Below are 27,966 nucleotides of genomic sequence, written 5' to 3' on the forward strand. Positions count from 1 at the left end.
TTTTTTTATTGATTATAGTTTAAATATAATTTAATTTACTAGATAGCCCTAAATTTGTGCTAAAATAACAATATGTAAAATAACACACAACAAATCATAAAAGCAATGTTTGTGTATAATTAAAACACACTCGTGTCAATACATTTAACTAGTAAAATAAAGAATAAGTGTAGAGAAATACAAATGACTGGGAGCAATCACGTTCGTAATAATTCTGCTGTTCCCAAGCGGTCAGTGTATCTCTACGCTAGTTTGTCTTGACAGTTCTCCAAGTGTCACATTCTAGCTTATGATTGTTGTAAGCATTGAACAAGAGAGATTCTTAGGATAATGTGGCATATAATACCCTAGCTGTAGATATCTCGGGATCTGTTGAACCGGAACTTGTCTAAGCCGCTCGTACAGACTGAAACAAAATTAAACTTTAATTTTTTTGCACAATCCACATCTTTTCATGTCGACGCTGAAATGTTAGCATACTGAAAAAAATTCTATCCTACAAAGTAATCAGAAATTACCTACTTTTACATCCATATCATATTTTATCATGCTCTTTCTTGCAAATGTCACTAATTTATAATTACGCTATTTATTACATACATTTCCTTAAGCCCGATGGTTTGTGTACAACGTTTTTATGTACAACGTTTTGAGTGTGTACAAATTTGGATTATCTCCACTTAACGAGTTGTCGCCTACTTTCAAAATCAGCCAGATCCATGTAGGTCGATTTTACAAAAAATGTTAAATTCTTTGGGTAACATTTATGTTAAAAAGATTTGTCTATTTTTAGATAAAATATTATCAAATAGAGAATTTTCCCATTATTAAAAAAAATAATTCAGTATTAACAAAAAAAAACCACGAGACACAAACCGATAATCACGTCATCTTAATTTTTGACCTGTCCCTGCTCTCTGATTGGCCGATATGGGTCAGAAGGCAAGTTTCATGAATAAAGGGGAATATGAAATATAATGCTGTTTTTAAGTATTTTTTAGCAGGGTTTTCAAGTACATAAATATTTTAAACAATAAAACCCACAATGGCATTCCGATAGAGTAGTTAATTTTAAAATCTTATAAAATTGGATCTGGCGGATTTTGAAAGTAGGTGACAAAGTTATTTTTTACATTTTACACAAGTATTAGGACACACTGAGAATGTTGTAAATAAAATAACTAGTCAAATTATAAGCTAAATAAAATTGAAAACCACGTTTTCGGGCGGGTCTCAAGTATCTGAATGTAATCCAGGATTCGGACGTCACATACAAATAATAAGAGTCTCTGTTGAATATAAGCTTTCGTCATTCCAACATAGATGGTTGATGTGAACTCACACATACTGTGTCACAAATTTGATCAATATATCTAGAAGTTCCAAAAATTAAGGTCAAGCCTATGATATTCGTAAGCCCTGTAAATGCCCAGACTTCCATATTCTTCTTCATCTATGTTGAGATGTCAAAAATGTTAGTTTTATTCTCCATCTTTACCAGCCGTTTCTCCACTGCTGTATGTAGGCTTCTTCTAATGACTTACAAACTTCTCTAGTTTGGGAAAAAATGATAGTTTTATGTATTTAAAAATCCCAGTTAATGGATTCTTGATTTCTGTTGAGATCTTGAATATACCTTTTCCAATAAACTGTTTTTTCTCCCCGGATTAGTGACATTTGCGAGAACGGAGACAACATATATTTTTCAAACTCCAATCAAAATGATGCTTTATGAAATCAGGTCAAAGTTCCACCAGTAACAAGTAAATATCCATTTATAGCTTTACGAGTTAACCAGCCAATTCTACTTGATCATATTTTGCAAGAAAAGCTCTTAAGATTTCATTTCATAAATATGTATGTACAGGTAACTACTTAAAATTATACATCAATATATGAAATATTGAACTGTTATTTTACATATTATTCATATTAATAACTATTCGATAAATGTTCTGAGAAATCCTGCAAAATTTGGTAGAATGGATTCAGTTGGTTTAATGCATTAAACTATAAAAATAAAAAATAAATATTAAAGCTCATGTATAGACACCAATTAGTAAATTATTATACATATGTATACATATCTAAGATATTGAAAACAAACATAGCTATCTCCATGCAATTAAAACACAGACCTAATAATTAAACATTGATTACAAAAATCATTATTAATTTATTATTAGATTAAAACCAATATTTTTAGCTTTTCCACTTTTTTATTTGACCAGCGACCGGGTTTCGTCGTTACCGACATCATCAGACTGATGATGTCGGTAACGACGAAACCCGGTCGCTGGTCAAATAAAAAAAGTGGAAAAGCTAAAAATATTGGTTTTAATCTAATAATAAATTAAAAATGCAATTCCATCACGAAGTGTCAGTGGATAATATAAATCTATTAAAAATCATTATAATTTGGAGGGCGATTATGTTAAAATATAAAATACTTATAAACCATTTATTTTTATTGAATACCCGAGTGGTATTCGGTCAGTCTTGTTTCAACAGTTAAATGGTAAATAAGTAATAATATTTTAACTATAAGTATTATTACTATATGGAAGTCTAGGCATTTCAATCTGCTTGCATGCAAAAATAAGCATAAATGTAAAAAGAGATTACTTAAGCCAGCCAATTCCAGGTTGTAAGCATTGCGAATCCTCAGACTTCCATATTCTCTTTGAACAAAAAATGCTTCACCTCTGTTGAGATATCCAATATGTTATCATGAATCGTAAAAAAAAAATCTAAATTATACTACGAGTAGTTAACATATAAAATGGAGACAAAATTATTGAATTGGTAAACTGACTTGAAGTATTTGACTATTTTTATGATATAAAATAGACAAGTCAAAGCTTTACTACTTAATTAAATTACTTTAAAAGTTTAATTTTAATCAGAGCATATTAATTAATATTGAATTCTTATTGTAAACGTAATTCAATATTCATATAGTAATTACACCATAACTATGAATGAATGGCAACACCATGCAATCTAATGACTACATGAAATATACATAAAGTCCCATAAAGCAGGAAAGATGAGTTTGGCATTAACATTATTATACAGACTTGGTTATTAAGTTTTTGAAATCATAAACAAAATATCACAAGTCCAAATGTGACAATTAGCATAAAAACCCGATATATCCATCAACAGATGTTGAGATATGAAGGCAGTTTTGTAAAAGTAAAACTTGTGATACTGTGAAACAAAACATAACCGGCAGGGCCGAGAAGTAGTTTCAAACTATGACATACATTATAAACAAGTCAACCATAAGCACAAGTTAATTTAAGCAGTTATTTTTTTCTATTTGAAATATTATGTTAATTCAAAATATAAAAAAAAAATCAAATAATATCTTTCAGGTACAAATTGTAATACATATTTTTATAAATGTACATAAGTATAAAAATGCAACACATCAAAATAAAAAACAGTTAAAAATGTTACATTACAACAAACATTTTTTGTTTGTTTTAAATTTAAATCTACAATTCATTTTGCGGTTATCTGAAAAGTGTAATAATGGAAATATTGTGTTTTGAATACCTTAAGTCACACGAGAAAAACACATAGTTTAGAGTGCAAATTCTTAAGCCAAAGTATGGTGATTCGATACATATATATATCTCTTATTACACACTTATTAATATTACACATTTATTGCTCTTATTTGTAATACATATGTAATAGATTGTGAAAGTAGAGGTGCAAATTGCGTGGTTGTGATACACAAATTACATTTATGGACAACATGTATATTTCGACTTACCAATGTTATGATAAAAATTCTACTTTCTATCACCAGACGAATCTCAAATTAATATCGAGGCGAACAATCCGGGTCATAGAGAGTCGCCAATTTCGAATAACTTACGCATTTTTACTATTTACCAACGGGTTTTGTTTTAGCCGCAGTTCCTTGTGATTGCGATTGTGTTTGTGCATTCCGCCCAATCTGCCAGATAGAAAGTGGGGTTTGTTATTGGTGAGCAAAGCATTCTAGATCATCAACAACAAGGCTCGAGTCCAGCGAGATTCCATACCTCTCGTCCTTTGTTAAGGGACTTTATAGGACTCAATGCAAAATAACAACAGGTACAGAAATGTTCCGTCCAAAGTGAATACTCAGTTTCATTTAAAATAAGTTGTGGAAGATTGACATAATCGTTACAAATTGTACAGCACCTTATTCTTCAGTTTTACACTTGAAAGGTGCCACTCTAGGGTGAAAAATTTATCATTTTACTTAGTAATCACTTAAATTTGGGCGGACATTACTTCATATTAACCCTCATTAAGTGTCAACTGAGACAAATCACTCCAAACTGAAGCCAGACCAAATATAAAGGTTTACCAATTATATTATTATTATTTTGTAAGAGCCTCGTTACATAATGATGTTACCCAATTGCGTAGCATAGTTTACAAGTCTATGACTGGTTATGTTTATATTATCGGGATCTAGGTAGGTACACTCCCCATAAGTTGATTTTATCCAAAATACAATTATAAAACATTACATAGTTTAATTTTGCAAGCAGTTTCAATAGATACTGGATTTGAATTTTTCAGTAATTTTCAGTAATAATTGACATCAATAGTCTTTTATTTTCCATCTTTCATCTCTGCAGTGCTATCACAGCTTGATGGTATCTTATATCTACCTGGTTGAGTCATGAAACAAGAGCATTTTTGCTTATTATGCGTTTTATACTGAACTTTATTCCCAGTATCGAAGTAAGGTAGGTACACTATATACAGCGATATACAAGATTGAATTTTAAATACTTGTGTGCCTATATTTTCTTTTTTTTTGCTTCAATAATATTTTAGTTGAGTGAGGTTATCATTTATTCAGTTTCAGCAAACAATGCAACTGAAAAATCTATTAATTTGACAATATATAAGACGTGTTGCGATTAAAATACTAACATATACAATATTTGCGATTTTTAAAGACTTCCATTTTCAAATGTTTTTTTGTTGTTATTGTAGGTAATGTGTTTATTGGCTGTTTGAATTAATACGTGGAGTGATGTCATAAAACAAAATGTACTTTATTTGAAAGTTACATGTGTGGGTCCCCTTTAAAATATTCAAGTTCACGATGCACACATTTTTATCCCAATGGTGTTTCCACTATTGGAAACAGTCCTGGAATGCTTCTTTTATTCTTTTGTTCTTCCTTCCGCTTTTTCGTTGCATTTGCCTTCATCTCAGAAATCATCTCAAATCATCCTTTTATAGTCTTTTGAGTTTGGGGAACAAGAAGAGGTCAGAAGGAGCGAGATCGGATGAGTAGGGTGGGTGGGGAAGAACAGTAATCGAATGTTTGGCGAAAAACTAAAACCTAAATGGGCTGGAGCGTGACATGGGCGTATACATCAGCTTCACTCCATTCAGGTTTCAGAACTTGCGAGCCTTTGGCCAAACACTAGATAACTCTTCTTCCCCACTCACCCTACTTATCTCAATGTTTCTACTATTTAAAAGTCATGAAATGCTTATTTTGTGATTCCTTTAGATCTTTTGTGGCATTTGCTTTAATTTTGAGAATCGTCTCAAATCTTCTTCGTTTCAAAGGTCTTTTGAGTTTGGGGAACAAGAAGAAGTCAGAAGGAGCGAGATCAGGTGAGTAGGGTGGATGAGGAGGAACAGTGATCGAATGTTTGGCCAAAAACTAAAACCTGAACGGGCTGGAGTGTGAAGTGAGCGTTGTTATTATCTCAGCTTCACCCTATTCAGGTTCCACAACTTGCGAGTTGTTTGCCAAACACTCGATCACTCTTCTTCCCCACTCACTCTACTTATCTTAATGGTGTTTCCAATTTAGAAACAGTCCAGAAATGCTTTTTTTATGATTCTTTCAGATCTTTAGTCGCATTTGCTTTAATTTTGAGAATTGTCTCGAATCTTCTTTGTTTCAAAGATATTTTGAATTTGGGGAACAAGAAGAAGTCAGAAGGAGCGAGATCAGGTAAGCAGGGCGGCGGGTGAGGAAGAACAGTGATCGAATGTTTGGCCAAAAACTAAAACCTGAATGGGCTGGAGCGTAACATAGGCGTATATATATCAGCTTCACTCCATTCAGGTTTCAGAACTTGCGAGTTTTTTGCCAAACACTCAATCACTCCTCTTCCCCACCCACCCCGCTCACCTGATCACGCTCCTTTTGACTTCTTCTTGTTCCCAAACTCAAAATGAATGGAAAAACTATGAATGGAAGAAGATTTGAGACTATTCCCGAAATTAAAGCAAATGCGACAAAAGATCTGAAGGAATCACAAAAGAAGCATTCCAGGACTGTTTCTAAAAGTGAAAACACCATTGGGATAAGTGTGTGAATCGGAGAGGTGAATTCTTTAAAGGGGACCCAGACATGTAACTTCTAAATAAAGTACATTTTGTTTTATGACGCCGGTCTACGTATTAATTGAACAGGCCAAGTATAACATTGTATACCAGTAAGAGTTAAAGATATACTTTATTAACTTAAACACGCATGTCTTTACAATATTTTTATAGTCACACGTCAGATTTATAATTTGTTAATAACAAATTTTAAAAACTAGAGGTAATGTTTTGTTTGAAAGAATGAGGCATACACAATGCTGTTTAATGTTGGCAAAGTTGGTCACGCTGACAATGTTTTTTTTGTTTTATGGGATTGGTAGTGAATGTATCTATGTCGCTTACTATTAATAATGTATTATCCTAAAAGATGTATTATCAACCTGTGATTGCATTGTTCACTGATTGCAATGTTCTTCAAAAATCACTGTTTATACTTGGCGTATTTATAAAAATGGATATTGTTTGTACTATCCATAAACAAACAACTGTAATCTAACAGTACAATTTTTTTTACTTAAACCGCAGTCAAGATTAAACTATAAATGTTTGCGATTCAATTCTTCAAAAGTGGAAATAAAGGACACCACTACAAGAAAAAAACTAATATCTATACTCTACATAGATGTCACTAGCATGAACTTTTTGAAACCTCTATGTAATGATAGAAAATATTAAATGTTCAATTTGGTCACAGTAAAAGTGCATTAATTCGAAGGATGATTAAAATTTTACTGCAATTTGCATAATAATCCAAAACTTTAGTTTCTCAGATGGTTTTTCATACAAAACATTCAATATTTGAAACGTGGAAAAAAAATTGTATTAAATTTTTTTAAAAAAACTAGAAAAGAGCAAAAATTTTATAATAATTAGAATGTTTTTTTTCAATTGACATAATTTTATTTTATTTTGTCTACCAAAAATATGTACTCGCGCTATATGTCATTTTGAAATATCACTGTCATTGTAAACCATCGGTTTGCATGAGCCAACATGATTTTTTGAAATATTTAGAATAGAAATATTTCTTATATCCGGTCATAGAATTCTTTTATTAATGAGCTTTTACTGTATGCTATATTTATTTATGTATGTAATGACCCGGTGAATAGATAGATACATTCAGTTTATATACTTTCACTAAGTAGAATCACTAAGCAATATGCTAGTTATTATACAAAATATATAGCAAATGGAAATCTAACTGAAGTCTATGCGCCAAAAACTACACATATAAAGATCTTCAAAAAAGTTATTTATTCTTTAAAAACTCCAGTGGATTCAATTTCAAAATTTCAGGTTACAGAAGATTATTGCTGAAAAAATTCAACAAATAATATTTTACCTCGCATACCGATAATATAAAAAATCACCATTTTTCTACTAAGGCAGTTAGTTTTTTTTTGTTTGTGTGAAAATATTTGTTGCAGGTTAGTAAGCGTACATGAAAATTATAGAATATTTACAAAAATACAAACAAAAAATGGATATTTCAATTAATCAGTGAAGAGGTTTAGAATTTTTTTGGTAGTCTAGTTAATGGGTCAAAATTAAGGTAAAAATAATATTTTAACATTCAATTTTGTTAATATTAACTCTCTCGTCACGTTACCAGTGTCATTCTAGTACAATTCTATGACACAATTGACATAAATTTTGTATCCTTTAAGAATAGCCAGTCACCCTCAACATATTTTTTTTGTCATCAGCATTTCACTCAATCGATAGCTATGGAATTTAATAAAAAATCAAAATAGAATCAAAGGAGGTCAATATCACTAACATTATATTCACGATGGATTGTAATTTCAGCCTGGAATGATTATGACAGTGAAACAGTAAAATAATGATCAAAATACGGTGAATGAAGTGTCCAAAAGTGTGTGAACATATAAAATACTCAATACAAGTTTGAAACGGGAAATTATAAGTCGAAATAAATTTTAAATATGAGGCTACAATACATAAACACCATACAGTAAAAGTCCGTTAATTATAACAAGGATGATTTGTAATTTTTAAGGTTCCAAAATAGATTTTTTAAATAAATTTTATGAAAATTTCGATATTTAGTATATTTTTTAATTCGAAAAAAAAAATTCCCATACAGTATTTATGAATTATTGCAAAATTATCAGTTGACATCCCGTGAATGGTTTTATTAAACGGCTGACAAAAATACATTTAAAATGACAATTTCTGTCTTGACACCACATGTTTCGGATTGTTTGTGTTAAAATATATTCTCAAAATGTATTTTAAAACATTAAATAAATAAAAAAACAAATAACTCTGTTAATTGTTAGAATAAAATAACAACTATGTAGTTTTTCCACATTAATTTTATTTGACCAGCAACCGGGTATCATCAGACTGATCTGATGATACCCGGTTACGATACAACAAAACCCGGTTGCTGGTCAAATAAAATTCATGTGGAAAAACACATAGTTGTTATTTTAATCTATAAAAATGCAGTTCCACCAAGAAATGTTTGTACAAAACTTAAATCTAACTCTGTTAATGCAAGAGATATTTGTATTTTTGTGTGTAACTAAAAATAACTAATATGAATTCCATTAGTGCGAAGGAGACATCTATATGTTCAAGTATATCTATCTCTTGGTAAATTTCAAATTGATTACCAAAAAAAAATTGGATCCTTTAAAATAACAAATTATCATGCTGAGTAATGTACTTTTACTGAGGGTTGAGAAACTGAATGTAAACAGCAAAATGAAAACATTGATCTATGGTTTCATATATCTTGTCTCCAGTGTGGTCTTGGTAAAATGAACGGAGCATACTAAATTGAGATTCATTGGAGAACTATGCTCATCCATAATGTTGCAAGGTCCAAATTGAACGTCTTTCCCTGAGTTTGGATAGTCCTTCATAATTCTAGGTTACTTATCATTGCTGGACTTTGAGCACTTACACCAACCAGCACCATCAGCTCTCTAGACATAAATTCATAAAATAGTTATATGGCTTCACATTGTATGCAGGCAGTTAGTAAAAGAAGTATATTAAGAATAGCGGATACCACCCAGCTTCTTTAATCTTTTAAAAAACACCATACTTTAAAAAAAAAATACGATTCACATTTTACCATAAACGATTCATAATATGGTAAAGGTTCCTTATTTGTAAATTGAGGAATCAATAGCTTTTAAAAAAATCCCCCCCTTTTTGTATATACAAATTTTATGTTTCCAAATATACATGAATATTTTATTAACAAAAAACAAATCTATTTTTTCCCTTTGTTTGCTTTCCAGATTTTTTAACAAAAAAAAAGTGGTTTTGACTCTTATTTTGTGATTTGATTTGAAATTCAAGAGAAATATTTTAGCAAAATAAATAAATTATCAACTATGAGATAATGCGTATAATGTTAAGATGAATGAAAAAAATTGTGAGAAAAAGAAAATTACAAAATTAAAATATCTTGCCGTTGTGAAAACTTTTCATTCGTGGGTGTACCTATATAAAAAAAATATATTAGTATCAATATACACGACACATGTTGATATCAAAGACCGGAAAAAGATGTTCAAGATAAGTGGTGGGGTGCATTCCAGACACTGCAAGAGGTAATTGAAAATATATTACGATATTAAGATCAAGAAGATGAAAATTGGCAGATGACAATGAGTCAAATATATAATGATTTCTTTTATTAAGAAATTTCCAAAATATAAAATCATTCTGCAGTGGGGTTTCTGCAGATCTGACTTGTCGATTTGATATTTTTGTTTTAATTCACCGGTCGAATTCTGGAAATTGTCGCGAATGTGTTCAGTGACGAAGGGGGTACCTTAGCGATGTCAATTCCCGTGAGTGCACGGACCACTTCCGGCACGCGCTGAACAATGTTCAGCACCTCCCCCGTGAGCTTAGAGGCCCCCACATCGGCGCCGCCGCAGGACACCATGGTCACCTTGCGGGCCTGAGACAACGGAGCCGCCACCTCTGCAGCAATCTGGAGGAAGAACAGTTGTTATTATAAACCCCCAATGTGGCCAGAATGTCAAAGACAAGGACTTCAAGTATATACCAGTCCAGTGCGATATTAAACAAATATTAGAGTGAAAAATTACTGATAATTTTTTGACATTCCTAGGAAACAACAGTATGAAGGCTATCTGGATATCGGAGGACCAAATGCCACCTATATAATGCCTGCATCGCCTGTGAGACATGGCACATTACAAGGGCCTAGAGCAGCCGTATAAGAAATACGATGTAGGACACCGTAACCCGCGATCACTACTGTCGCCAAGAAAAGGCAATTCAGTTTTCTAGGCCATGTACTTCGCATGCCTCTCAAGAGCTGCCATCAAGCTTGCCTTTACAAGGCCCGCCTGCAGGACGTCCACTGCAGACAATCTATCGACAATTCAGAATGCGGACCTGACTTGAGAGGATGCGTGGGAGCTGGCAGCCGACAGAAGAGCCTGAAGGTAGTTTGTGAATTCCATATGATCCACATGGGGAGCGGATATGGTATGGAGTAGGAATCAAACCTAGGACCTTGTGCGAATTATGGTTGTGTATTATGGTTATGTAGTAGGAATCTATGGTTGTGTAGTAGATCCAGTGCCTGTTTGGGTAAACGCTGTTTAAAGTATATAGATGGCATTGCAGTGTGGAACCTTTGGAAGTGTTTCGAGTAACATCTCAATCATGGCAGCCTCCTTGTACTCCTTCCAGGCCTCGGCCTTGTTGGCCGCCTGCTCCGCCTCGGCCGTGGCGCGTGCGAGGGCGGCGCAGGCCTCTGCCTCGCCGCGCGCGCGCACCGCGGCCGCCTCGCCCTCCGCCTCCAGCACCGCACGCACCCGGTGCGCCTCCGCGATCTTTTCCAGTCGGTACTTCTCCGCCTCAGCCGGCCTGAAAACACAAAACAATATGGAACTGTTTACTAATAATGGAAGATCAGCGCATTTCGGGACACCAAATACGTTTTCATTTTACCAAAATTCACTTAGAATAAAACTACTCTATCACAATTTTCAGAGACTGACAAAATGGTGTTAATTCAAGGAATAGACACCATTTTAACAGTCTAGCAAAATAGACCTCTATTGTGATAGTTGTGAAGAACTATAATTGGTACTCATGATTTTATTTTTTGTATTCTGATGTATCATATATTGTAACTGTTGTTCTTCCTTACAATAAAAAAAAAAAAAAAAAGAAAGTGTAAAGGTGGTCCCACGCCTCTCAACTCGATCAAATTGTACATTCTGTCGTTTAACTCAACCACTCCATCCACTCGCAAACTCACATACAAATATATGTATATATGTGTATATATGTGTATATATGTGTATATATATATATATATATATATATATATATATATATATATATATATATATATATATATATATATATATATATATATATATATATATATATATATATATATATATATATATATATATATATATATATTTATATATATATATATATATCTCGTGCTATTGGATGCGTTGCGCCATAGTTTAGGGAGCTGTCACTATACCTGCGGACTGTGGCCTCCAGTTCTTGTTCCTTACGCTGCACTTCCTGTTGCTGTACTGCTATTTCCTGTGTGCGTTCCACCACTTTGATTTGCATTTGTTCTTCCTTGATCCTTTGCTTGGTCTTAGCTGCTTGGAGTTCATAGGCCATCTCAGCTTCAGCCTTAATTAAGATTAATACATTTAGTTCTGACCATCAGTGTCATGCATAAAAACTTTTCTCTCATTAGGTGCTTACTTTTCACGGTATTTTTTAAGGAAGAATATGATGAAACTCATTAATATAGAAGCTACTCAAGCTATAAGATGAAAATACGTTGATTCGATGCAGTGCTCTATATACCATTGGGTGAAGGCAAGTTTTTAAAATTAGATGGGACAGTATAACTTCATTTTTACATTTTTTTAATGGACTGATGAAAAAATATGTGAAATTGAAAAAACCAGAAAAAGTATGTAAAAATGCAGTTAAACAATTTCTTCGTCTTCTTTTTGTCATCCAATGGCACATAGGATACTGCATCAGATTGACGCAATGTCATGTTAGTTATATGAAAACAAGTAAAGGAAACCAGCTGAATGAGTGTTAGTTTTATGTCAGAAAATGTGTGTCACACCTTTTTAGTTTGAACCTCGACATCATAAGCAGCCTTTTTCAATTCGAAGTCTCGTTGCGCCTTGGCGATTTCGGTGTCGTTCAGGAACCTGGCGGCCATGCGTTGTTCCTCGGCGATGGCTTCCTTGATCTGCGCCTCGCAGCGGGCTTCCGCTTCTCCGATCCGAGCGTCTCTCTTCACCTCTGCAGTCCTGGCCATTCCCAGCGATTTGAGATATCCCTGAACAACAGCGGACACATTAATAAACGCATCAAACCGTCAGACTGATATTAGTAATAGACGGCGAATTCAAAATCTCACATTTCTACGCTTGCTTGGATTAAATTGTAAAGGAAAAATACTCGTCTTATACCACTTGCAAGTTTCCAAAACCAGTCGTTATAATCAAATAAATATAACTCGAGTGGTAAAAAACAAGTGTTTTTCTTTTACAATTTCCTCATGCCTTACCACAAAGTGAATGTCGGAACAATAAATAAAATATTTGCTTAGATTAATATAATACCTAACTGAATAAGTCCATTACTGTCTGGAAATATTGAGGAATTACGATAAAGAAGAATGTTGTGGCTCAGGAATATTAGAGGATGGAGTGGAATGGCTGACCATTCCAGGCCATTCTCTTAAATTCCATTAATTAAAAAATTATATATGAGCTCATATCAAACTAACATCTTGCATATACCTTTTTTAAATCGATTCACTGAGTCATCCCTACATAGTCGTAAAATGCTTCACTAAGAACAAAACAATAATAACAGCATACACTATATCACAGTAACAAAAAAATTACAAATGAATTGACATGACAAACATGTGCTTCAGCTGAATACTTAAGGTGAATTTCTAATTAGATTGCTACAGATCCTCACGTGACTATTATAAAAGCTATTATGTATATGTTATGGACCAAGTGACTTATCAAACATTATGCATAATGCCTGGGGCAAATATAATGTGTTACCACTTTGACTGATAAAATGCAACATACTTTTAGAGTAATGTAAGTAATAGTGTCAAACTAGGAGTTTGAATGAATGAGTTTTGTAAAAATTAAACAATATATTGTTGGCTTAGTTGCTCTATCTTAGCTTGCTTTACATCAGAGTAAAAACATTTAAAGAATTGATAAATTGGGAATACAAAAATACTTTATTACACTTGTACATACATATACAAAATATGTAATATGACTTTATAAAATAAATTAAAATGAATCCAATGCATGCTAAAATGATAATATTTGTTACTCTTTCTTGTAAAAGAAACCCGGGTGGAGTTAACCACTTTATAGATTATATATATCAATAATATGTATCTCTAAACCTTCCAGAGTAATAACACATGTATTGCCTCTATGTTTGATTATCTTATGTGAAAGTACGTCTGTTGATAAATGATCCGCAACACATACATACGCATTAAAGTGTTTGAAACATTTTTGAAAAAGTGTGAAAAATTTAAACCAAAAAAATTACACCATAAATTACTGAAAATATTAAACCCTTATCCGTCCAACAAATGCATTTGAAACAACATCGAATGCCATGCACGTTGAGCCCGAACCGTTAGGCCATACGGTTTGTGTTTCATCAGAATTGACAATAACAATGAGGTATGTACCTACATACAGAAAAACTTTACTCATTGCCATTACAATAAGTACCGGTGCTAAATGCAACCATGTTGAACGAGGTCATCTTAAAATGTAAATATTCACCATATCTCTTACCTCTCCATGTATCAAAGAGTGAAAATACCACATATGATTTATGGCAACCACTCTAGGCAACTAGAAACTGCCGAAATGCAAATGCTTAGATGTTCAGCTGGAGTGTCCCTTAGAGACAAAATAAAGAGTTCACACATTCGTGGATCCTGGGTATAACAGACATCAGTTGAAAGGTAGAGGTAAGGCAATACAGATGGTATGGGCACATAAGACATAGAGAACCTGAACATATTGTAAACCAGGCGATTGCCACGGATCTTCCTCGAAAGACATTTACAAAAAGTTTTAAAAAAATCATGGACGCTACAGAAAGGTAACATGATTCGAAGGCATGACCTAGGTGACGTTGTCCATGACAGAATGACCTACAACCTGAGGACGAGGAGAGCTGACCTCAACAGTCCACAAAGACGATAAGTTGGAATGGAGCCAGGAAGGAGATTTAGGGAGTGGCATACTCACTGTTTATTTATTTTTCATCATACACGTATTTACAAATTACAGTTTGTAATAATGTGCTGTCACTGTTATTACAAATTACACTTAGCAATAATGTGCTGTCACTGGATTTTCCTGTCCCAAAGGCAATTCATGTAAAACGAATAAAGATCAATGCCTTTCAGATTTCCATAAACCTTCCATTTTAAAAGCTTATCTGCTGGTACGATAGTAAGGATATGAAAATATATCACGAGCACCCCGATCAATTAAAAATTAATATTTCTGAATTCGTTTTGCAATTGACGGACAAAAAAATGGCTTTGTCAGTTTGACAGTCAGCACTCGTCTAGATTTTAAAAAAATATTGTTTTTGAAAAATTAGAATATCTTTTCATGATTCTATATTATGGTGATGAAAATATTTCCGTATATGTTTACAATTTAACTAAGATCAACAAAAAAAAACTGATATCTTAAATTTCGAATGAAGAAACAATTGTAATGTACGAATAAACAAATGAATTGGCTTTTGAGCCTGTAAAAAAAGTATTGAATATGTAAAAAAATAATATTTTGTTAAAATTAGTAGAAATATACAACCATTTTTCCTTCGTGAAAACCAAGTCAGGTTAGTACTTGATACTCATGCATTTTTTTACTATAATAAAGAATAAATAAATAAATATATATACATACATATACAGAGTAAACAAAAGAACTACTGGTTGCATTTGTTATTTGCTCGCAAAGTGTTGAATTAGAAGGGATAAGATTAAATGAGGAACCTATTAACATAATTTTGTGTTGAAATGTTGCAACAAAATTATCTTAAAGATTCAAAAATAAACATTAAAAAATATATTTTATTATTAATATATTTCAGCATGGTTGTCGTATCACCCATGATATGTATTTAAATTTACAGATATAATCGTTTAAAAGTTTAAAATGTCGCAACACGGTAAAAGTATCATTTTATACTAAAGGGAATATGCAAGTCTGGGAATTCACAGGACTTTCGACCTGGAATTGTCTAGCTTATGTCCATTTTGCCCATTATTGAATAAATGTGGCCTGTTCAATTAATATGCAGACTGACGTTATATAACAAAATGTACTTTGTATAGAAGTTGCATGTCTGGCGTTACATAAGGCAAATGCGACGAAAGAGCTGAAGAACATTGCGAAACATGCGTTGCAGGACTGTTTCCAAAAGTGAGAGCACCGGGGAGGTGAATACTTTGAAGGAGACCCAGACATGTAACTTCTAAATAAAGTGCATTTTTTTTAGGAAGCCAGTCTCTACGTATTAGTTGAACAGGCTGAGTATTACCTAAATTCTTGAAAATTTTATATCATATATTGAGTATTTTTACAAGCACTCTCATATCTCGACAGACGTGACTGGTATTCTGTTGAGAACTTTATAAAGAAAACATTTTTCCCCTTTTATATGAGAATTCTTTCAATAGATGAGAATTCTTTCGAATTTATTTTCACCTATTAGGAAACACTATTACAAAAACACTTTTTCAATTTGCATTTCTACTTCTATGAAAATTTGACAGATGATTATTAACAATATTTTTAATTTATTTTATTGTGTAACTCCTGAGGCCAGTATTTCGGTGCAATCAATTAATAATAAAAAACGATTTTTACTTTTTTTACTAAATTTATAATTAAAATTGATTGAAGAAAAATTTAAGAGATAGCGCAAAACTTTTTTTACATGATTTTTATATACACCGTGTTTCAGGACCATACCATGAAATTCAAGAGATCAATAATTAAGGAAAAAAAACTCCGATAGATTAAAATATAGCATATTGTGTTAGATATGAAAGAATAATGTTTCAATATATAAATACCACATTAGATATGAAAATACTTTACTGTGACTGTAAGGGCGTTTGTGCACTACATGGAATTTTACCGTCCGGCACTTCAATTAGTGTGATGAAACGATGATTAGCTTGTGTTTTTGTCAATCTTTCTTCGGATCGGTGCGTTAACACGTTGCGCGTAAATTCGATCACGCTAAACTACTGTAGTCGCTTATATTTTTCAAAACCGGACTGCCGGTAACTTTCCGTGTGGCGCACAAGTGGCTTAAAACTATAAAAACAGTGTACCAAAAAATAGCAAATGCTTTTAAAAAATCCTGATTTGACAAAAAAAAATTGTTTTTCGACTGATCCAGGCCAATTTGCCTTACTGCACCTAAAAAACTTTTACTTTAAAATTTTTTAGAATGTTCATCCAATTTCAATGTTTTAAAAAAAATAGCACCCGTCAATCAAAAGAAGTCTGATTCGGCTCGTAAGAAGTCACGTCAAGATCTAGTCCATTTTTATGTTAGTGTCACGTGTTTACTTTAATCATGCTATAATTTATTGATGGAGGTTGAAGTTGTGTTAACTAAAGAAATGTTAACAAATACTAAAAGTATAATGTCTAATATATAATATCAAAAAAAAATTACTGTGTATATTAGAAAAACAGACACCAGTCTGGCTATTCTTACCCTGACGAAATAAAGAATTCTTACCAGCTGCACTGGGTTACAATTACAAATCCTTTATAATTTTTACATGGCAATTGGTTCTTCAACCCATCCGGAGCAAACTGCCTACCCTCACCTCTTAATCGAATTGCTATCCATTGTTACTGCTTAGATATTACCAATTTACGGAGGGTACTGGATGAAAATGTCATCGATTTGCATTGTTTTTGAACATCAATTACATTTTAGTAAACAAGCTATGAAAACTACTTTTGCGAGCAATGTATTTAAAAAAAATTATAGTATTATTTTTATAATTATAATTTTATAATTACAAAATATTTTATAATTTGATAATTTAAAAAAAAAGCTTTATTGTAACTCTTTCCTTGCAGGTGGCATATAGTCTGCGAAACCTTGGATAATGCCCAGTGCGCATTTTGCATAAAGTTGGAGAAGCAGACAGAATTAATAGACCCAAAATTAAAATCTCAATATCCGTGTTCTCAATTTTCACATTGTAATGATTTTTTTATAAAACAGCTAATTTTTTATAGGATTGATATCTATGACAATAATTCTGAAAAATTATCTGTTAAGAAAAATTAGGGATTTGTGCCGTATGTATGTAAATACATATTAAATTAAATATTTCAAATTATTTAAAACTATATGGAAAATTTATCATCTGAATGGTTTTTAACTTACGTCAATATCTGGTACTATTGTAATAAATTAATGCTATTTGTTTTGAGTGATTAAAATAAAATAATAATAAAAGATTTCATAGTTGTGCCACGTAGTATGAATTTCATATGTAAGGATATATTAATATATTGTGTCGGGTTGTGGTCCCGTGGTTAGTGTAGCGGGCTCTTAAGTCAGAGTTTCTCAGTTCGAACCCACTTTACCACAATTTGATACCTTGACAACTAAAGCAAAACAATTGATAAAAAAGTGTAAACAATAACATTTCCATCTGATCCCTGATAATGTCTAGCATTTTTTTGGGTTAGTAAAACAAATATTTACTGGGTTATTATTTTTTAAATATATCCAAGCGTGCGTTTTAATTATTGAAAAAATACACTTTTCAATTCGCTTTCAATTCCCTTTAAAAAGCTTTTACAATTTTTAATTTGTTTTTTTTTTCTTACTGTATTACGCGTACTACGAGTAGTGATTCCATCCTGGCCCACAAACGTGCCCTGAAATACGGTGCATAGTAACATTTTCTAAACATTAAGAAATCCTAACTCTCATGGAACAAAGGTGGATTTCTCACTAATTACTTGATTAAATACAGACTAGTAATAGTGAAAAAGTAAAATAACAAAACAAAACAATGGTAAGCTAGGCCAAGTATCGCTACAGTCAATATTATACAACATCAAGTATACTTAAACTAAATAAATTGACATACCTTGGCCCCCTGTGGCAAAAGAAAAAAAAGAAATGTTTAATTATATTATTTAATATAAAATAAAAATTAAAGGCTACACGAATAATAGTTTGGGAAGTGAATGAAGAAATGTCAAAATTCAAATCTAAAGACTAGAGTTATTTTGAATTGTTTAAATGCCATAAATTAATTACAGCCAATATGGATGAAAACTAGCATTATCTGCTTACGGGTAAATTAAAACAAGACCATAATTAAATGATAATAATAATTAGGAGACAACTAAATTAGGGAGTGACCCTTACCTCTTCATCCCTGATATCTTTCAGAGTGTAAGACACAACGGTGATGCCCATATTCACAAGATCGCTAGAAGCAACCTCGAACACCTGCAAATTAAACAAAATATTCACTGTCAAACTGATGATGTCATGCACAGGGAAACCTCAATAATACAATTCCTTCAGTGTATCCTCATCCTGTCATTTCATAATCATACTAAAGAATATACGAGTCCATACTAGTAGTTGAGTGATGTAGGGGTGTGACTGATGAGTAACTGTTTCCTTTTCAGTTGCCTGATTCGGATGGCATTTGTTAATTTTTTTCGGTTTATACTTCCAGCTTATGTTTTTGATGTCAAATTGTAAAAAAAAAATACAAGTACATACGCAACAAAATTTGTGCACTGATTATCATTATTATCTTTAAATGATCTAATCCAAAAACAGAAATGGGTAAGACGCATAAGAAGTGGTTTTTTAATACTATTGCCCATGTCTTGAGGTACAAAGATAATAAAATGATATTAGATTTAACCTAATTAACCAACCAATAGATGAGCGTCATAGGCATAAAGAAGATAGTATTTACTATTCAGTAATATAAAATATTATTCTACTTTAAACTCTAATCTGGGCCCAATTGTGCACAGGTCATCACATTGAAACAATGTTATTTTGATCATTGATTACAGGAAGACAGAGTGATCAGTACTGTACTTATATTTAAAAGTGAAAAATAACTAATGTTCACTGGAAATTTAACACAGCACAGTAGCCCATTTGCATCAACTACTGTACTACAGAAGTGGATAAAAGGGAGAACTAGTATTTTCTCTTTTAAATATATTTAACTTAATGAATCGCATTCTTGAAAATGTGTTGGCTTTGATTTTTAAGCATGTGGGTTACAGACTTATAAATTTACAGAGCAGTAATTAACAAGTACCAAATGCCGCCTTTATAATGGCTGCACCACTCCTATTCTCTTAAACGGCAATGAGACATGGCACCATACAAGGGCCCAGAGCAGCCGTATACTTAGTGACAGGAATAGATGTCTGTGTAAGCACTGGTATGCTCAGACTTCTATCTTCTTTCATACTGACCTATATATTGACTTATAACTTGCCTGCCCAGAAACATCCAACCCCACATTGCACTACACGGATATCCCCAAGATAGACGACTCCCGGGCAGAGCACCAAAGAGATAGATTAACAGCTGGGAATCGACATCGCAGGAAGTTAATCCCTTTTAAAAACAGGCCACAAGGCCTACACCAAGCAGAAGAGAAAAAGAAGAAGAACTTGCCTGCTTGGAAAACTTCTTCCGGTCCTTGTAAATCTCTTCCACGGTCATGGATCCCATGATGGCCCTCTGGTGCCCTTCGAGTGTCACAAGAGCAATGTGCTGAATTTCGTGTTCACCCTTTCCTAGAAATTGCTCGCAAGCTGCAAGCAGCATCTCGGAGTTTTGCCCCTGTATTTTGACCTATAAAATAATTTCAGGAAATTCACATTCTGAATTTAATTTTCTTCCCAATATAGCAATAATGTCCTTCATTTACGTCATCCCTAAAAAAACTAACCAACTAACTAACCATCATGCCGCTTCCCGCAGGGGTAGTCAGAGAGAATAGAACGCCACACCACTCTGTCTTTGCAAACATTTTTCGCCTCTTCCATGTTCATGCATCTCCTCATACATACCCGCCGATTGTTACGACTCCTAACCTGACCACTTTCAAGTGGTCATCTCTATCCTATCAAAAATATTCCCTATTGTATATATTCATGAATCTGAAGCGCAGGACTGGTTACCTACCTTTTACAAGTATTTAATAGTATACCTAGTGAAGATAGACAGTAATTAATATGTTTGCTAAAAATATAAAATTCGTTTTACTTGATTGTATTAATTAATCCTTTTCACTGTTACAAACAAAACATATTGTACATCTACTATAATAAATGCTGATTTTTGGCACTGAACATTATGTATTTATAATAGTTTTAAATCAGGTTTGCATTGATTCAATGTGGCTTCTTATCTACTCCTATTGATGCAAAGGGCACTGTATTAGATAATTCAAAGCTATATAAATCATAAATTAATTTAATATATTAAATACTTCTCTCAACACCCAATTGTGCATAGGGCACCACATTGAATCAACACAGTATTAACTTGATTGTTAACTATAAACGGTGATGTAATGTGATCATTCCAGAGATCCAGATTATTGGATAAAACCCTATTTCCTTTGCAAAAAGAGATGTTAATTCTTTGTTGAGAAATCTAACGCAGTTAAACCCCGGAAGCTACAGATAAATATAAAGTTTGTATTCAAACTCGTAGATGGAAGCATCTGTAGCTTCTGAGACTAGTCGTAACAATATAATACTCAAGTGGTAAAAAACAAGTTTTTTCATTCACAATTCAGGTATATATCGCTCACTCCTTTCAAGAACGTCATAAATCAAAAAACTTGATTTTTCAGGAGAACGCTTTTAAAGTTTAAAAATATAATACAATGTATTAAAAACAAATAACAAGCCACTTATTGAAATTTTTACTGTGCAACACATCTTTTTAGGTAAAACCTGAATGTTTTATCTCCATTTGAAAAATATTTAATATATTTAAAAAAAGAATTAAACAATACCTTTTCTTCAAAATGCAAAAACAACATTTTCTGCCCTGTAGCGGGTAAATATTAAGTTGAAAATATGCCTCTTTTGCTGGGATATAGTACATTTTCTGGGCATTCCGAAAACGTGCACAACTGAAAATTGTCAATTTTTGATTTATGACGTTCTTGAAAGGAGTGAGCGATATGTACACTATACTGTAACTCAAAACTGTATATACATACATATGTAATTATATACTTTTTTTAAAAATCTTTTAATTCATTTCCCCAACATACCCATTTTAGTACATATGCAGGTTATTTTTAGATGTTAATGGGTTAACGGGTTAATTCACTATCCAAAACTGTCCCCTTTTTATTTCGGTTGACCGGGGTTTTACTGTATATCATATGACATTTACCTGCGCAATTCCGGTCACCGATATGGGCACGCCCTGACTGGTGTACACTGTGGGACTCTCCACTTGCAGAGTCATGGTGTTGAGCGATATCCTCTGGACTTGTTGGATGCACGGCCACACAAACGCGCGCCCGCCGGGCACCAACAGCGGCTTGGAATAACAGCATCCTGTAAAAACGGAATTCACACATTTGGGAAATGCGGTCTACTTTTACCCTTAGGAATGCACCAAACAGATGGGTATATTTTTATCCACCTTCGTTAGTTTTCATGTCTTAACCAGTTCCCTGACTAGCCTTCATGTGACTCGGACAAGGAGTGCCTGAGTCACGCGTATTGCATTTCACAAGTAAATTGTATTCTGACTTATCAGTCCTGCTTTGCCCGACCGAGTCAAATATTGACTCATTTGTTTTCATTGAATAACCCGACTAATGTGTAAAGGCAACTAGCCGTAACTCAATTTGCGGCTGTTTGGCGGAACACGGCTCAAAGCATTCTCATAACTGGCCTCTATCATATACAATCACAGATATTTTTTTTTTTCTTTACCGAGATATTCATTATCCAAATAGCCGCAAAATTTTATTAATATGATACATGTGTTGGCAAAAAGCATAATTTAAAATTAAATTTAAACTCATTTATCTCACAACTACTGTTTTATAACTTGCGGCTATTTGCCTTTGCACACTAGCCGAGCGGTGTTCGGACAGTTTTATTTCAACTTGTGGGGAGCAATTTTCTGCAGTGACGTATTTTCTTGCCAAAATTAAACAATTAAGTGGTTGAAAAAATAAGGTTTTGTAAATTATGTATTTTTTTTACATTTATTTCATTTGGTAAATACCACTATTTTTTTAAACCATTGTGACACATGTTTCGATGCATTTTGCATAATTTTCAAACACTGTATGTGACATATTGAGTTAAACTAAAACTTTGTTTTCAACCTACATTTATTTTTTAACCGGTTTCAACAAGAACCTTGTCACCTACAGGGATGGACAAGTAAATGTTCATCTCTTCTTGTCAAAACCGGTTAAAGAAAAGTACCAAAAATAATAGGTTTTAGTTTTAAAAACAAAGTTTTAACTTTTCAAAATTGTATAAAATGTACCACATAGTATCTGCAAAAAACATTTAAGAAGCCGTATGTGAAGCCAAGTCTAAATTTTAGACTTGTGTCTTTGGGATGTTTAAGGATGAATGCATCGAAACACGCACAACAATAGATTTTAAGAGATAGTGGTATTTATTATGTGAAATTTAAGTTAAAAAGTGACTGCCGAATCAAGTCATGAAATTATATTATTATTATCGTTCTAACCCTTATGCATACTCAATGGTGCATAGAGCACTGAAAAGCATCAACAAAGTGTTCTTTTTATGGTTAATTACATGAATGCAGTTGTGCGCTTTAGTTACCAGTGCAGGGTGATCAAATAAATGTCACAATGAAAAATCATTTATATTTATTTTGAACCCCCTGGAAAATTAACCCAGGACATTTAGCATGGTAGTCAAATGCACTTACTCTACATTATGAAGGCAGATAAAAATATGTGCACTACAGTGCCAAGGAATAATTTTATAGACAACAATCGCATACAGCAAGAAGTAACTACTGGCTTCACTATGCAAATTGACTAGTGAACGATTATAAACAAACAAGTTTCAAAATATTTTTTTTTAAACGACAAACTTCCACCATTTTGTTCTACAATTGAAAATGACAGCAAAAGTGTCACAAAAAATATGAAAAGCCTGTTCTGTTCACAAATACCCTAACAGCAGGTTCTCTTTTAGATAAAACCGGAGTTAAACGGTCACAATAAAAAGCGAAATGTGAATGTTGCAGGGGCAGGAAAAGGCAAGGCATAAAAGGAATACAAAAAAAACGTTAAAGTAACAAGGGCGGGAAGTATCATTACAAAAGAAATACATAAAACAAAAACAACAAAAAACATAAAAGGGGGACTCCATATCTTCGCCAAATTGAAAGTAAAAAAATATTAGAGGTGATCTAACAGAAAAAGCAAATCCTCCATTTCTTATATTATAATAACTTAAGGGAAGTATATTTGTAAATAAATGTATATATATATATATATTATAATTAAAATGTAACTTTGTTTTGAAATCACTTTCAACGATTAAAATAGAATAAAAATGTGTGTGTGTGTTTGTGTGTGTGTGTGTTTACTCATAGTGTAGGCCTTATTTTTTCAGTAAAACTTGTGATATCTTCAGCATTTTTGATAATTATCAATAGTTGATTATAATTATATGGCATTGTTATTTTTTTGTACAAAGATGAGGTTGTAAAAGTCATCACATAGCATTATTAAAATGACACATTATCACTGATTACAGTCACATGATTGCGTCTAAATATCAGATATAATACTATCAGTAAAAAGACAGACTGATAAATAAAATTAAAAAGTGAGATTTTAAGGCAGTTTCATAAGCACTTCTTTTTATTACTCAGCATCCAAATCCAACACTGTCTAGGCAAATTTTGACAACCTTCCAGGGGTGACATGAAAACATGTAGATATCTGTAACATAACTACCAGAAATTTATTTTAATGGTTTTGGTATTTTGAAACCATTCAGTAATCTGTATTGTCGTAAGTTAATGTTACCAATTTTAATATGTGTATTCATTTGAGTCGATTCACGAATAAAAGATTTTCAACGTTAATACTTATTTAAACATGAACATCCAGAACTGATCAACTTTGGATTTTTGTAATTAACAATACAATGCAATTCCCTATGCACCATTGGGTGCAGATAAGGGTTAGAAGAAGTGTTTTTTTTTTACAAATGGAATTGTTAAAATTTATTTACACCGCATAATTTAACCCAATTGGAATCAACACCCAGAACAGATAAGATGTGTTTTTATTACTCTAAAAGATTCACGTAGTCAATATATTATGATAAATGAAATAAATATAATAATTGTGATGTCATATTATATATATTAATTAAGATGTGCATGCTTACTTTAATGTCTGTGTTAAGTAAAATGGTGTCAAATCATAATATTGTAAGTCTGTGAGGGTATCGCAATCAGTATGTACGTCATGTCTTTTACTTACATGTCATTGAAATACATAATAATGACAAGGTCACAGTTCATAATAATCTTCATATTAACCTAACCGGATCTAATAGGGGGATTGAAATCCCCCAAATATGAATTTTTATTTATTATAAAGTAAAAAATTAGTATTATACTAGAAAATATGGTGTAAGTATCTCATACTTACTCCATATTTTTTGTAATCTTAAGGTGGGGACTGACCGGAGTCATTTAGTCGTAACGTAACATGTTACGATGCGAGCATTCCTATAGTCAGTATAGCGAGCCGAGCCGCTTCCGAGTACTCCATCTGAAGTCGGATGCTCGCTGCGAATGTTACATTACGACCAAATGTGGAGGTCAGTCCCCACGTTTTAAAATAATACCAAGGAAAATATAGTCACCCTGCGAGAATATATTCAATTACGTCATAAAATAATACGGGGAAATCAGTTTGAGCTATTTCTTCGCCGGGGTGATTTGCCCGTGCGGGCAAATTAAAGGGCCATTTTTATGCCCGTATGTTGTGTGCAAATCAAGGTTAATAAAAATGGTCAAATTATATGGAGCAAGCAGGTAATTGCAGAATATTAGTATAACTAACTTGGAGTACGCTGCCACAGTGTGGTTGTTAGTGTATGTCTTAGGTTTGATTCCAACAGTGGTCAAAATAAATAAATGTGATTTTCCACTACCGAAGACACGTTGATCACCTTGCCTTAACATAATTAACCTTCCCCTCCCGGTGATATGTATTTACTACAACTCGAGTTTCAAAATGAGAACATCAGTATAAAATATAATAGATACGAGCTTAGAATTTTTGTATTCTTCCGTAATAGTATTACAAAATAGTATTATAAAAGTTATTCATTTACAGCGACGAAAATAAATTGTAAATTAAATCAAGGATAGAATAACCAATACACAAACGTTTCTCAGAGTATGCGTGCGTGCCGCACTTTACGTACACGCGCACGCGGCTTCCTACTGTTTCGGACGATCTCATTTTAGTTGCCCATAAGACGTCGTCCTGGATGGTTCTATCGCTGTGCTAGCTGTGGCGGATACTTACGATGTACTTTTTTTTCTTTTTTAGGTACTTACCAGAGCTAACATTACAAAATTGATACATTTCAACTTCAGCTATGGCCAATATGAAGCAACATTTAGGAATATTCACATTTTTCCTGTATTTAAATCACATTTTCATATGGTGTACAAAATACATATCATGAGCAGCACACGGAAATTTTTAGCACCGTAAGGGAAGGGTTAATATATAGTACTGATGTAATAGTGCTCTAGACACCGACTCTTGACATCATAAACAACTGTATATGTACACCCATTTCGACAAACTTTACGGAAGTACAATAATACTAAAACTGACTATGTTTTGAGGTAATCATATATCATGGGATATATTAGAGTGATTGAGTTCTAAAAAAAATTTTACTACAATAAAAAAATAAAAATCAAATAAATACATACACCTCGTTTTTTATTTTGTAATTATGTTATCAACTAGCCGATAACATTGGCGAATTGATGAATCAGTAAATCAACAAATCTGTGAATCAGTAAGTCACTAAATAGTCCAGAACATGTGATATTCACTCAATATTGGAACCCAGTAACTCCATGTATGTTATCCCAATGACCCATATCTAAAAAAAGAGTTTTTTATCATAGTACACCATTTTCCCTGAAAAAATACCTATTTTTATTATACATTACTAGGCATTAGAATCTAATGAGTAGATAAACATGACTATCAGATACTCAAAGAAAAACAATTTTTGATAATGTTATTAATACTATACAACATTTGATATATAATGAGATAATAGAACGTCCAGCTTAGATGTTCTTAATAGGCAAATGCCGGATGGAATGATACATTTTGTTATAATATTCATATTATGTATTGAATAGAAGAAATCTATGAATGGCGTAATTTAAGAAATCAATAAAACTACTAAATTTAATTGAAATACTCTACGCGTATGAAATTGTTCTGCGTGTAATACGATAGCGAGAAAACGCTCAATTCCTTTAAATTAATGGATACTGTAAACAGAATAGGCAAATATATGGTTTTAGAGTTATAAATAGAATGATGGTGTCGGTCGCAAAATGTCTTAAAATTAACATAACACAAGTTCAGGAATAACGTAATATTGTCACCAAATTCGCGTTTTGAGAGCAAAGCAATGCACGAGGAAAAAATCAATAATGGTAACATTTATCGCAATAAACATGACGCGCCCATGGCGGTAGGACTGTCATGTAAGCTAGAATAACACTGTATTTCCATACCTGATACCACCAAAGCCTCGTTCGGTCCGCAAGTAGTGAATCCCCAGCCCATAATAACTGAATAAACAATGTTTGGCGTGCGAATTAATAAAAAAACGAAACTTTTAACACAATCGGAACCGACACCGCGACCAATTTACGCCAGTTACGCTTCACGCCGCCACAGACAAATTAGTGTTTTTTTTTTACGCAGAGACAAAAATAGCGCAATGACATAATTAGTGCAATGTTGCCATAGCAATAAATATTCAATATTATGTTTTTTTTATTTATTTAAAATTGTATGAATTTGAATGTTCAATAAGAAAAAATAAAAATAAATGCGTGTGCACCACCGTACACACGATAAAAGTTAAACTTCATAAAAAAAAACAGAATAAATGTGATTTACTTTACGAGACATGCAATTATGCAAAATTCGCTTAAAAATATTCTGTTCATTCCATATTCACGCTCTTATCGATTGGTGTTTCAAATGGTAATAATGATATTAATATTTTGTGATAACTACAATATTAGACATGTATCCGTTATTTAATATTTTCTAGATAAAGAGAATAAAATTGTATCTTAAGTAGATCCAGATTTTGTTGTTGGGTTTGTTATTTACGT

At 32.7% G+C, this 27,966-nt stretch overlaps 1 protein-coding gene across 4 annotated transcripts; it reads right to left on the bottom strand.

The window, feature by feature from the left end:
- Flo1 (flotillin-1) lies at positions 1 to 27,547 on the bottom strand. 4 transcript variants are annotated; one of them, XM_088260864.1, is made up of 11 exons: positions 27,355 to 27,547; positions 21,937 to 22,103; positions 20,194 to 20,373; positions 18,904 to 18,987; positions 18,354 to 18,404; positions 12,518 to 12,736; positions 11,903 to 12,063; positions 11,031 to 11,265; positions 10,193 to 10,357; positions 3,893 to 3,973; positions 267 to 406 (listed from the first exon to the last, which is right to left on the bottom strand). In XM_088260864.1, the coding sequence occupies exons 1-10, from the start codon at positions 27,404 to 27,406 to the stop codon at positions 3,902 to 3,904; spliced, it is 1,386 nt and encodes a 461-aa protein (XP_088116990.1). In that variant the 5' UTR covers positions 27,407 to 27,547; the 3' UTR covers positions 267 to 406; positions 3,893 to 3,901. The 4 variants fall into 4 exon arrangements, with proteins under 4 accessions (XP_088116993.1, XP_088116994.1, XP_088116990.1 ...); XM_088260867.1 differs by lacking the exon at positions 3,893 to 3,973 and having other exon boundaries at positions 1 to 406; XM_088260866.1 differs by lacking the exon at positions 18,354 to 18,404.
- Positions 27,548 to 27,966: the final 419 nt, after the last annotated feature.

This window comes from Brachycentrus maculatus, unplaced genomic scaffold (genome assembly GCF_059751285.1).
Source record: "Brachycentrus maculatus isolate JH-2025_06_01 unplaced genomic scaffold, ASM5975128v1 h1tg000144l, whole genome shotgun sequence".
Classification (NCBI taxonomy): Eukaryota; Metazoa; Arthropoda; class Insecta; order Trichoptera; family Brachycentridae; genus Brachycentrus; species Brachycentrus maculatus.

What these genes read in the sequence shown, in the direction of transcription:
- Flo1 (XM_088260864.1), bottom strand. Translation starts at nt 27,406, where the DNA reads ATGGGCTGGGGATTCACTACTTGCGGACCGAACGAGGCTTTGGTGGTA. An exon ending in CGAGGCTTTGGTGGTATCAG is followed by an intron (nt 22,104 to 27,354) that starts GTATGGAAATAC and finishes CCGTTTTTACAG; the next exon opens with GATGCTGTTATTCCAAGCCG. An exon ending in CTGGAGGCCACAGTCCGCAG is followed by an intron (nt 11,266 to 11,902) that starts GTATAGTGACAG and finishes TTGTGTTTTCAG; the next exon opens with GCCGGCTGAGGCGGAGAAGT.